We start from the raw sequence: 12,667 nt of genomic DNA on the forward strand, positions 1-12,667 counted from the left end.
TTTACAATGATTGTTAGCATGGATAAGGCTGTCTCACTCTGTACATTAATTGTCTTACTCTCCACAGAGTCTTCAGAGGAGGAGGATGCCCCTTCATTTGCCCCATCCAGCTCTGTTGATGGCAATAACACAGATTCAGAGTTTGAGAAGGGTTTGAAGCTGAAAGGCAAAACAGTAGACCCTCCTAAATCCGCTGTTACACCTGTGAAAGATGAATACGAATTTGACGAGGATGATGAGGAGGAACGTGTCCCTCCTGTGGACGATAAACACCTCTTGAAAAAAGACTTCCGTAAGGACTCGATCAACAAGGCCAACAGCTTCATCTCCATACCCAAGATGGAGGTCAAAACCTATTCCAAAAGCAACTCGCTCACACCAAAGAAAACCATCAGGCGGATCATCTCTGACAGTAACAGTTCAGACGAGGATGATAGGACATTGTGTTTCACGCCAGCGCCTACACCACGGCAACAAGCCCAGCAAACTAATAGCAAGACAAGAGACTCTGGCAGCATGAGCTCTAAACAGCAGAAAGACAAAAATAAGGTTAAAAAGAAACGGAAGAAGGAGAGCAAAAACAACGTCAACAAAGAAGTCAGGTTCGGAAAAGTCAATGACAAATTCTGTACATCTGACTCTGATTGTGGAGATATGGAGAGCGAGGATGATAAGGGCTCAAATAGTATAAAGGACTCTTCTGCAACAAGCTTAAAAGAATCCCCTGGCTTTAATGCATCTTCCTCCTCTTCCCATGGAAACTTGAACTCTCAGAAACAAGCACCATCATTAGCAGAACAACATCCAAAACAGTGGAGGACAGATGGATGGAAGACTGTGTCGTCTCCTACATGGTCAGATGTCAGTTCACTTTCAGATTCAGTCAGAACAAGATTGTCCAGTGAGTCTGACTACTCCTCTGCTGATTCCAGTGTGGAGTCGCTAAAACAAGTTAAAAGAAAAGCGCAGGAAAACAAAAAGAAAAACAATAGTGTGCACAGTAACACAGTGGACAAGAAAAATTCAGAGCTCTTCAAAAATTCCAGTGCAGATAGTGCTGTCTCCAAAACTGATGTAGATGGCAAAGTGCTGAAAAAGCATAAAGTGAAGCACAAGCACAAAACTAAGGAAAAGGACAAAGCTCCTAGTCTAGTGCTTAATCAAGACATGAATGAGAAATTTGTAAAGAGCTATTCTTTTGATTTTGATGATTCAAGGCAGAAGTCCCTAATTGTTGAGTCAGAATCCCCGGCTGAGGGTAAGGTCAAATTATCCAAACATGAAAAAGATCATTCAAAAAAGGAGGATAGGCTTTCAAAAAGCAAGTCTGAGGATAAAGATTGGCCATCTGGAAAAGACATGCACAGAACAACGAAAGAGGAGAAAAATAGGAAAACAAAGGACTCCACCAAGGACAAGACAAATAAAGAGGAGAGGGAGAGACCTGTAAAATCTGACAAGGATAAAAATGTCAAAGAGAAGGAGAAGCCCAAGGAGGACAAACAAAAGGCTCACAAAGAAGAGAAAAAGAAAAAATTCAAGGAGAAGTCCTCCTCAAAGACAGACAGGAAAAGTGAACAGAAAGAGGAAAAGCATCTAAAGGTGGACAAGGAGAAAAACACCAAGGAGGAGAAAGATAAATGTAAAAAAGACAAAGCACTGAAGGAAGAATCAGAGTATGAAGCCTATGATGTTAATAATCGTTTCCTCAACTTGGAGGACACAAAGCTCAGTGCCTCAGATGACCATCACGACAGATGGGGCTCTGAAATGTCCTCGGATTCTTCTATCTATGGAGATGACAGCTGGGATGCACCTGTCAAAGAGTACAAGGAATACAAAGCTAACAACACTGTTAAACTAATTGTTGAGACTGTTAAGGAAGAGACAAGGAGGAAAGAAAACAAAGTCAAGAAATCAGATCACAATGAGAAACGATCAGAGAAAGAAGCCAGTTCCAAAAAGAAAGACAAAGACTCTTCAGAAAAGACAACTGAAAAGAAAAAAGATTGGTCAGAAAAGCAAAAATTAAATTCCAGTCACTCAGGTGAAAAAGACAAGAAGCGGAAGGAGTCTACAGACACAGTCAAAGACAAAAAAGACAAGGATTCTTTAGACAACAGTCGGGACCGTAAAGATTCATATGACTTTGTGAAAGAAAGAAAGGACATGAAGATCAAGCAGGACTCAATAAGAGATGAATATGGCAATGATGCTTTCTTCAAAGACATGGATGCCAGTAAATTGTCTGATATCAGAGAAAGGAACCACTCTGGAAAGGAGAAAGAAAAGAAGGGTGAGGGGATGGAAAAGCGAGAAAAGACAAAAGCTGACAAGCACAAAGAGAAAACAAAAGATAGAGGAGCAGATCAGGAAAAGGAAAAGAGTGAAAAAAGCTCCACAGAAAAAACTGTCAAGGAAAAGGATGCAGACCGAGGCACCAAAGACAAGAAGGAGGGAGCCAAAGACAAACACAAAGAGTGTCATAGCAAAGACAAAGATCGAAAGATGTCCTCAGAACAAACCAAGGACAAAAAAGAAAAGGCCTCTCAAGACAAACATGCTGATAGGGAGAAGGATTTCTTGGAGCTAAAGAAAGAGGAAAGAAAAACTGAGAAAATCCGAGAGAAAACATGGTACAAAATAGCTGATATTTTCACTGATGAAAGTGATGATGATGAGGACAGCTACAATGGTGGGGTTCTCGTGTCTGACTCTGTCAGAAAAGACTCAACGCCTGAACAGGATGAGCTGGATCACTTTTCTTCAGAAAGAATGAGAAAATCTTCTGCAGAGGCTAAACACAACACAGAAAAGGTAAAAGACAAAGAACACAAAGAAAAGAAAAAGGAAAAGGCCCCATTTGAAACAGGTAAAGAGAGAAAAGGTTCCCTAGATAAACACAAAGACAAGAAAGATTCTGTAGATGTCAAACATAAGGAAAGAAAAGACAGAATGTCAGTGGATTCAAACCAAGACAAGAAAAATAAGCAGAAGCTTTTGGACAAAAGGGACACCAGTGAGGAAAAGACAAAGAACAAATATAAAGACAAGATGGACCATTCAAAAGAAAGAAAACTCTCAAAAGGCAGTGGTGAAAATGAGAAGTCCTTGTTAGAAAAATTGGAGGAAGAGGCTATGAATGACTATAAGGATGACTCTAATGACAAGAACAGTGAAATCTCTTCTGATAGTTTCACTGATAGAGGCCACGAGGCAGTCCTTACAGGTTATTACGACTCCATAAGCCTGGCTGATGTATCTGAGGACAGGAGAGACTCTATGTCCATATCTACACCCCAGGACAAATTTAGAGAGAAAGAGAGGCATCGACATTCCTCTTCATCTTCGTCCAAGAAAAGCCATGATAAGGAGAAAGAAAAGGTCAAGAAGGATAAAGGAGACAAACGTGACAAGACAGAGGAGATCAGAGAGTCCTACAGCCGCAGAGAGAGCTTACCTTTTGAGAAAGAGCCGATGCCTCTAGAGGCAGACCCTTACACATTTCCATATGGAGGTAAGGGTGACGGCGAAGACGACTTTGAGAAAACATTAGAATTTGAAAAAGAGATGTCTAAAAAGGATAAAGACAAAACATCTGGAGTCCTCAGTGACAGGATGAAGGACAAAAAGAAAAAAGAAAAACATAAGGAAAAGCTGAAGGAGGAGAAGAATAAGTACATTGATGGCTTTGGGTCATTTAAACACTCCAAAGAGGATGTGAAGTCGGGGTTGAAAGATAGCCCACAGGTCACTGTTCTGAAAGACAGGTCAAAAGAAGAAAGTCCTAAATTTGATATGAAAAAAGACAGAAATCGGGATACACTGGACAAAGACAACAGAATGGACCACAGTAAATCTAAGGCTAAGGATGAAAATGAAAAGGTCACTCAGTCCAAAGACACAGTGCGGAAAGATAATCGCCCCCGTGAAAAACTGTTGGTGGATGGTGATTATCAAATGACAAGTTTTGGTCAGATGTTGAGTCTTAAGGACCAGGAAATTGAAGAGCGCCACAAGAGGCACAAAGAAAGAATGAAACAGATGGAGAAACTAAGACCTAAGTCAGGCGATCCTAAACTCAAGGACAAAGCTAAGTCCACAGAGGAAGTACGGAAAAACCGCAGTGAGCTATCGTCAAAGAAATCCAACAGTCTAGAGTCTGGTCTTAAAGAGAAGAAGTTAAAGGATGTGAGTGTACCGGCCCAAATGATGTCACCAGGCAGGAAGTTCCAGCCTTCAGACAGTCAAAACTCAAAAGACTGGCTGGCTGGCCACCAAATGAAAGAGAACCTCCCCGCTTCTCCCAGGCCGGACCAAAACAGGCCAACTGGTGTCCCCACTCCAACATCTGTGATCTCCTGCCCCAGCTTTGAGGAAGTAATGCAAACACCACGTACCCCATCTTGTAGTGCCGAGGATTACCCAGACATTATGTTGGATGGCTTGGACTGCCAGAACTCTTCAGCTATGACAATGTCGATGAATGCCTGCTCTCCCTCCTTCTTTGAAAGGTATTTACATGTGCAAACATACTGTATTTTGTAGTCTGTCATCCATGACAGAAGTTCTAATGTTTTTCTCTTGTCAAACCAGCAGGTACTCTAACTCCCAGAGTTTCCAGGAGGGCACCTGTCCTACCCCTGCGAAGAATCTCCAGTTGCCGCTTGTCAGCCGTTCTGCATCCTCAGATGTCCGTAGGCCTCTGGAGGATGAGTTCAAGGCTGAGGCTGACAAGTTCCTTCGACAGCAGAGTGATCCAGCAGCTGACTTTGATCCATTACCTTCCTCACAAACATTAGAGGACAAATCGGGAGCTGTAGATAGGGGGGAGTGTCTATCCTCTCCCTATTTCTCGCCAATCTTGTCCCCTCGGCGGGAGCCAGCCCATCCGACTCCAGATGTGGCAGCACCAAATCTTTCTGGCAATGAGGGTAATGAACACCTTCCTGAAAATGTATACAGTTTCTTGCCCAAACCCTCTACACCAGTCCACCGGCCAGACCCCCAGGAGCCCTGCTTTGACATTGCTGCACCACCCACCCCAGCTCCAGCTGCTTTGCCTCCCCTTGACATTGATGATATCTCTGAGCCCCACCACAGTGAACCTAACCTGGTCCTCTCAGATCTTCCCTCTGTTACAGAGGAACAGGAAGAGGAGGATGAAGAGGAGGAGGATGACGAGGAAGAAGGTGAAATGGACGAGAGAGCTGATGGTGAGCACTGTGCAGCAGAGGAGCCAGCTCAAATTAGAGATCCATGTTCCTTTTCCCCTCAAGTTGAGGACCCTTTAAGGAAAAGCTGGCCTGCAGAGTCTCCAGACCAGCAGGATCCTGAGGTCCACCAGCTTTCCCCTGCACATTCTGCACCTAACCATGGAGAGAACTGTTTTGATCACAACATGGTTTGGAATCCCGAAATGGACATAAAATCTCCCCACAGGACATATGGGGAAATAGAGACTGCTGTCTCCAAGATAACCAGTCCATACTCCCATTCAGACAGCGACATGCAGCACTTGTCTGGACACCCGTCTATCACTTCTCCTTATGCTAACTGGAATAGGTGGTCCAAAGAGGACCCAGAAGACTTCAATGAGCAGAAGGAGGCTGTGGCTGACATCCCCTCTCCAGAGCGGCCTGATACAACTGTGGATGGGGAACCCAACTATTTGAACACCTCATCATCCTCCAATAGACTGGAGTCTTTCTTTCAGGACTGCAACAAATCTAGCATAGAGGATAGTCACCAGATGGACACAGAGTCAACATGTGTAGAAGCAGACAGTAGACAGACCACACACAACTTTAGTTCTACCACCGATGGCCACATGACTACAGCTGTGGGTTCTGAGCCTGTGGTGCCCTGGGCAGACCCATTCTCAGCTGATGCAGATGAACTAGGACTGTTCTCCTTGCCTGACCTACCACTACCAGACAAGTCAGAGGAGGCTGAGTCTCGAGATCCTGAGTTAGCCGACCACAACAAAACTACACCGACTCACATCAGACATACAGAGGGAGATGATCCAGATGTAATGGAGGTGAACCTATCAAGGATGGCTAAGACTTCATGCCCATCTGGAGACCTAGGTTTAGGAGAAGCTACCAGACAAGACTTAGTTGCACCATCACCACTTGCCAACTTCCAGCAAGAGATGGACCCTGAGCCTCAAAATGTCCCAGTCAACAGCACTCTGTCTCTTACACAACATCAGGCCAACCTGTTAGAAAGGAAAGGACCTTATGGTGGACCTGACGAGTCGGAGTCTACTATGTTGTATTCATCTGTGAAATCAGATGCCAGTCAACATCACATACAGATCCACTCCCACACTGAGTCATTGCAATTGCCCCTGGATTCAGTGTCTTCTGTCAAGTCAGATGTGAGACAGGAGGAGATGTCTGAACCTGTAGCAGAATCTATGTCATGCAGTCCTCTTCCTCAACTCCCAGTGGCAGTAACCCTCTCCAGCACAGTGGAGGTACCAGATGCTCAGGAGAACACGGCAAAGCCAACACCAGTAACCCTGCCCAATGTGTCCACCTCTGTAGATGTCCCCAAGAAAGTGGAGGAAATCCCTCAAAGGATGACCCGCAATCGCGCCAAGAATAACCCCTCTGCTGCTGCTGTCCCTTCTACCTCCAGCATAATAACCTCACCTGCCACTGCCACTCCTGTAACAACCAGTGCAGTAGTGAGCATTAACCCAGTTCCGACCCGGACCCCGACACCCACCTCAGCCTCTTCTTTCTCAGCTTTGAAGAAAGACAAAGAATCTGTACTTGGTGTCTCCACTGCTGCATCCAATTCCACGCCAGCAGTGTCTGCACCTTCTTCTGTGACAACTTCGGCGTCAGCAGTTCTCAGTAAGACGACAAAAGGTCGCCCTCTCCCGGTGGATGAAGAGGAATCTCAGACTCAGCACCCACGCAAGAGGAAATTTCCACGTTCTGCTGGGCAGCAGGTGCAGGTGCAGCTGGTAAATACAGCCATGCAGCAAACCAGAGAAATGATTCAACAGACTTTGGCTGTAGTAGTCAATGCCATCAAGCTGGATGATATTGAGCCCTACCACAGTGACCGTTCAAACCCTTATTTTGAGTATCTGCAGATAAGGAAGAAGATTGAGGAAAAGAGGAAGATTCTGTGCTACATCACCCCACAGGCCCCACAGTGTTATGCTGAATATGTGACGTACACTGGCTCATACCTGCTGGATGGCAAGCCCCTCAGCAAGCTTCACATCCCTGTGGTAAAATACGGCATCTTTACCTTTTTGACTAATGATAGTCGAAGTAGTGAGTAGGCTTAAAATCGTCTCTGTTTGAAGACACAAATACTGTACCTAAATGTAGAAAAGTAAACAAAGTTGTGTGTTCTGTTTTAATAGGGGTCAGAAGGTATAAAGTTATATAAAAATCTGTTTTTTTATCAGATTGCCCCACCGCCATCATTGTCAGAACCTCTGAAGGAGCTCTTCAGACAACAGGAGGCAGTAAGAGGAAAGCTCAGACTGCAGCACAGCATAGAGCGGGTAAAGATTAGTTTGTGGATGGCTCTTTTTCTTTTTTCTTTTTTTCTTTTTTTTTTTGAAAAGGATAATTTTCTAGCTTTATTCTCTGTTCTTATTTCACTCGTTACTCACTCCTTGTCCCTGCTTTCATGCATACATCTACTAGCTCTAAATACTATGAGCACTTTGATGAGCGATCAAAGCCTGTTTTAATAAAAATGCAAGTGGAATTGGCATATCCTAGGCTGAGCGGAAGTGAACTGCAAATACAAATCGGTTTCATCTTTCTCTCATTAAATGACCACTGTGTCTGTGACACATATTTAGCAGTTTTACTGATCAAGACCTATTCCAACTTTGCTTAATGCTTACAGGAGAAGCTGATTGTTTCATGTGAGCAGGAGGTTTTAAGGGTCCATTGCAGGGCAGCCAGGACAATAGCCAATCAGGCTGTGCCATTCAGCGCCTGCACCATGCTGCTGGACTCTGAAGTATACAATATGCCATCAGAGAGCCAGGTAGGAAATATGTAACTATACACTGAAATGTCAGGTCATGTGTAACTGATTTTATTGGAGGCAACCAGTTATCAGATGGTCCATTACTTAGATTGTAACTTGGTTTGTGTTCAGGGTGATGAGAACAAATCTGTGAGAGATCGCTTCAACGCTCGTCAGTTCATTTCCTGGATTCAGGATGTGGATGATAAATATGATCGCATGAAGGTAAGCATCAAAATGCTGTTCTGGTTCGTGCTTTGATACCTTCGTTTGAATGGGTTGATACCAAAATCCACGAAAGTCATACATTTATGCTCGGCTTTTCTTCCCCTAGACGTGTTTGTTGATGCGACAACAGCATGAGGCAGCCGCCCTCAACGCAGTGCAGAGGATGGAGTGGCAGTTGAAGGTCCAGGAGCTGGACCCAGCAGGGCACAAGTCCCTCTGTGTCAACGAAGTGCCGTCCTTCTATGTGCCAATGGTTGACGTCAACGATGACTTTGTCCTCCTGCCTGCATGACACATCTGTGCTCACAGATAGAGAGCAAACTTTGTCCGAATCACTTCTTCTTAAACATACTTCGTTGAACAGAACGAATGGAAAGGGCTAGCAAGTTTAAAAGAGGACTTTAGACAGGAAAAAATTATATTCTAAAGAAAAAGAGTAAAGATGAAAAACTTGCTCTTGATTCCCTTCCGTGAAGAAGGAAACCTGTTTTTATTGGGGAAAAAGAAAATTCACAACTTGCACTTTCATCCTCAAAGTTTTTACACTTTTGTTTGATCAGAGTGTGAAAAGCAGAAACAGTTTTTGCTTTGATGACAGCGGGACATAACGCCTCAGTGCTCAGTTAAGAGTGAGACAGGGGACAGAGATATATTTTCTGCATTCGTTTTTGGTCCCTGCTTCAGTAGACCCATCACCACCACTGGGGGGAGGAATCAGAAAAGAGCTTTCCCAACAGCATGACATCTGTCCTAAGGGAGGACTGAGGAGAAGCCTCCCCTGTTGATCCTGGGCTCCTGGTGGGCCAGGTGAACTAAACAGAGTCCAGTGCTGACCCAGAGGAAGTCAACAGTCGTGGTGGATCTTCAGTGTGTATCAATAACAAAGACAGTTGGGATGGACAGGACCGGAAGCTAAAATCAGCCACTGATGGTTTGCGGGCTATAAGATTATACACCCAGGGGATGCCCTCTCTGTTTACACTGCATCAGGCCTAGCTAAACAGCAGTGCAACAGAGACTGCAGCAAGTTGGAATACAGCAGAGGGTGTGCGATGTTTGTGCACGTCAGGGCCCAGTGTCTGAGAGGAAGAGACTGAGCCTGCAACCTCTCAGCCTGGCTAAGCAGAAGAGGACAGGCATGGATCTCTGAGGACAGACCGGAGTGTTCCTCAGCCCACCCTACTTGTTCTAACACAAACACATCAGGCCGCCATGGACTGCAAAAAACACCACAGGACAAAACAGAAGAAACAAACATAACGAATGTTAAGATTCAAAGAGACTATTGAGAAATTGTGGTTTGGCAGGAGGAGAGAAATATTGTTTTTGTCTATTTCTTTACTTGGGCATTTCATTGTTTCTGAGGAAGTGACTTGAAACACTACAGAGCCAATATTAGTTTAATGGAAAAAAAACAAAAGAAAACTGAAAAAAAGTTGTATTCCGTAAATTATGTACAGTTTTTATATTCGTTAACCAATGTATTCTTGCTGCCTTCTAGATAATTTATTTTGCCACACATTGCTGCACAGTTGTAAATAACCTATGTACTGTAATATCACTCAGTTAGGTGTAAAGATAAAACATAAAAGTAAATAAAATAAAAATTATCTTTTTATGTACAGTTCACTTTTGGGCAGCACTTTCCCCCCCTCATATCCATGGGCCAAAATGTGTAAACGATTCTGTCAGTATTTGAACGTGCACAGTTGGAAGATCCCACCTCTAGATTCAATCCAGGGTTAGGTAAGGCAACTCACCTGGACATGGATCACCACAACATACAAATAGCTGACAGAGGACACTTCTGGATTACCCCGGCCTCCAACAGGTCACCCACCATATAGTCCCCTCAGATGTAGCAGAATAGTTGTTGAGGATTTATTTAAAGAATAGACAGAGGATTATTATTCATTGCTTTACTACACAATTATATCTGAAAATTTTCAAACCAAGAAAATGCCTTTTTCAGTGAAAAAAAAAAATGTACTCATTGTTGGGCAAAGTCATAGATATATATATGGGTGGGATAAAAGAGAGATGTCATTCGCAAGCAAAACCATCATGTTAATATAGAGTGGTTTCAAATTCATTTTCTTTTTCATTTACAAAAATTGGGCGGAAATCATTTCTAATCATCACAAAACATCATTGTCTAAAACCACCAAAACATGGGTCTTTCAGCACTTGATTAACTGTCTGTTCTCCCAGCCTGTCTGCTGTTCACTTCAGTCGCTTGGCCCCTTGTTCAACATTGTAGCGCAGCTTTTTTTCTTGCTGTTGCTCCAGCTTTATTCACTGGATGGCACCACAACTCTGTAGAAAATTCAAGAACCTTTCTTGGCTTTGCATGAGACCTGTGACCTTTCACGTGAATGGGTGTTTTTTAAAATATATTTCTATTTTATTACAATCCATGGGGTGTTAAGTTCCATTATGGGACTCCAGTGCACACCTCAACCCATTTAGTAGTCAGTGATATTAGAATAGGCTGAATAATGTTTAGCTCCAGTCGTTTGTCTTCTAATTTTTTATCAGTGTTTAATCGGTGTTTGGCTTGTCTTGTCAAGACTTTTAAATGTTAGGTTACTTCCGCCCTTTCTGCTTCCTTGTGTGGTGGCATTTGCCATCATTATGTCCTGGTGTCAGGCCCAAGAAACACAGTTCTTAAAATAAACAAAAAAAAGTGAACAGACATTTACACAAACAGTGGAGGAGGAAAGCAGAAGCTTATTGCTGAATAGACCCTTTTTTTTTTGTTTTGTTTTGTCATCAGTTCAAATTCCCATTGAAATGTTGATTTGTGGTGACTGTGATATTGATTCTCTATTTTTAGTGGGTCTTGGTTTTGAAAAGCTTTCCTGACCGACCACATAGGCTGCCTGTCTGTGTGTGAGAGCTGCTCATGTATCCTGATGGCAATATTATCTGAAACTTTTTAAGTTATTTACACACTGTCAGTCAGCATAGCTGTGTATGGTATGTCTGGTCAAGTGCAATGGTTGTTGCTATTACACTGTGCAGACAAGGTGGCTACATGTATACAAGATACACACAACCTGGTTGGTATACACACACATTTGGACAGAAATACAGAAAATTGGTTTTTAAACCCCTCTTTGTCTTGATTTGGTTTTTATTTAGCTGTTGGTTTCTTACAGACGTTTGGGAAGAGGGTTTAAGTTGTCTTTTGTTCACAGAACCCTTGTGTGTTTTTAGCTCAGTGTATGTAGTTCTGAATGTTGTTGTGTTCATCGTAGAGGTTTTTGTTTCTGTATACAGCATAAACAGTGGCATGTCAATCACTTTGCTTATCAAGCAGAATGTATACCGTTACTATGCCCTGACCGACAACACCCTCTTTTACTATTGTTTACAAGTCATCAAGTGTGTTTCCGTTTCATGTGTCACCTTTTTTTTTTTTGTGGATGGTTTAAGCCCTGCCTTTGTTTTTACTTCTGTAATCAGACATTTATGTGAACCACAAAGGCTTGAAATGGTGATGGTTGACACAACTGACAGGCGATTTCTCCCCTGGTCCGTGGTACACCGCTGCACAGAGCAATAGAGTAAACACATCCATTTGCATTGATTTTGCAGCATGAATCTATAACTTACAAAAAGAATGGTTTCTGGATAAGTTGAATACAGACAAACACACATTACTCCTCAGATGCACAGTAGAGCACTTGGCCGTGGTGATACAGATGCTATCTTGCCACCACCTCAGTCAGCAACATATTACCTCTACTCTCCTCACATTCACTTAATGTTTATTGTAGATATGTTATTTGTGTTTTTTTCTTACTGGACATAAATATACATAACTGATTTTTTTTTTTTTTGTGCATTATATAGAATCACGATTTCAAGCCTTTTTTTGGTTTTCTTTTGTTGTTGTTTTTTTTTGTTTTTTTAATTAAAACCCAGACTGTAGCTGTTTCATTGTTCCTTTTTTAGAATGGAAAATGACTAATAAAAAGCATGGAGAACTACTCTTTAAATGGTGAGAAATAACCTATTTATTATCTTTTTTTTTCTGACACCTGTGGTATGTTTTGAGTTGAAGTTGGTCTCCGCTGTGTAAATTTTCCTCCTTGTAATGCGTGAAAGAGACATACTGTACATAGCTCTGTAAATAAAACCTCCCAGGACGTTTTGCACCCTCCTCTTTGTACTAGTCTGAAAAATTGCGTAGAATGTGGGGTTCTAACAGCAACGAGCTGTGTGCGCTCGCTGCAGGTGATTATGATGTAACAATGGAACATTTTTTTATTTGTACAATGTAGTTTATTTGTGTACATATTGTTGGAGCAGCTATGGGGGGGGATATATGAGGGGATTGTTGATGCTATCGTCAGTGCTGTAACAGAAATCCAGTACTTTCACCTCTAGCTGTTGTTGATTTCCTGCAAAAAAATTT

The 12,667-nt window shown here is 42.7% G+C and overlaps 1 protein-coding gene across 2 annotated transcripts in view; it reads left to right on the forward strand.

Annotated features, from left to right (window-relative positions):
• ankrd11 (ankyrin repeat domain 11) overlaps positions 1 to 12,667 on the forward strand; it is a 93,846-nt gene extending 81,179 nt beyond the window's left edge. The window contains exons 9-14 of one of the 2 annotated variants that reach the window (XM_026320287.2): positions 68 to 4,514; positions 4,597 to 7,255; positions 7,439 to 7,537; positions 7,891 to 8,034; positions 8,149 to 8,241; positions 8,351 to 12,667. In XM_026320287.2, coding sequence (XP_026176072.1) covers positions 68 to 4,514; positions 4,597 to 7,255; positions 7,439 to 7,537; positions 7,891 to 8,034; positions 8,149 to 8,241; positions 8,351 to 8,536 — 7,628 coding nt within the window. In that variant the 3' untranslated portion in view covers positions 8,537 to 12,667. The remainder of the gene's footprint in view (positions 1 to 67; positions 4,515 to 4,596; positions 7,256 to 7,438; positions 7,538 to 7,890; positions 8,035 to 8,148; positions 8,242 to 8,350) is intronic. The other variant, XM_026320288.2, reaches the window with a different exon arrangement.

The sequence above is a fragment of the Mastacembelus armatus genome, chromosome 3 (genome assembly GCF_900324485.2).
Source record: "Mastacembelus armatus chromosome 3, fMasArm1.2, whole genome shotgun sequence".
Classification (NCBI taxonomy): Eukaryota; Metazoa; Chordata; class Actinopteri; order Synbranchiformes; family Mastacembelidae; genus Mastacembelus; species Mastacembelus armatus.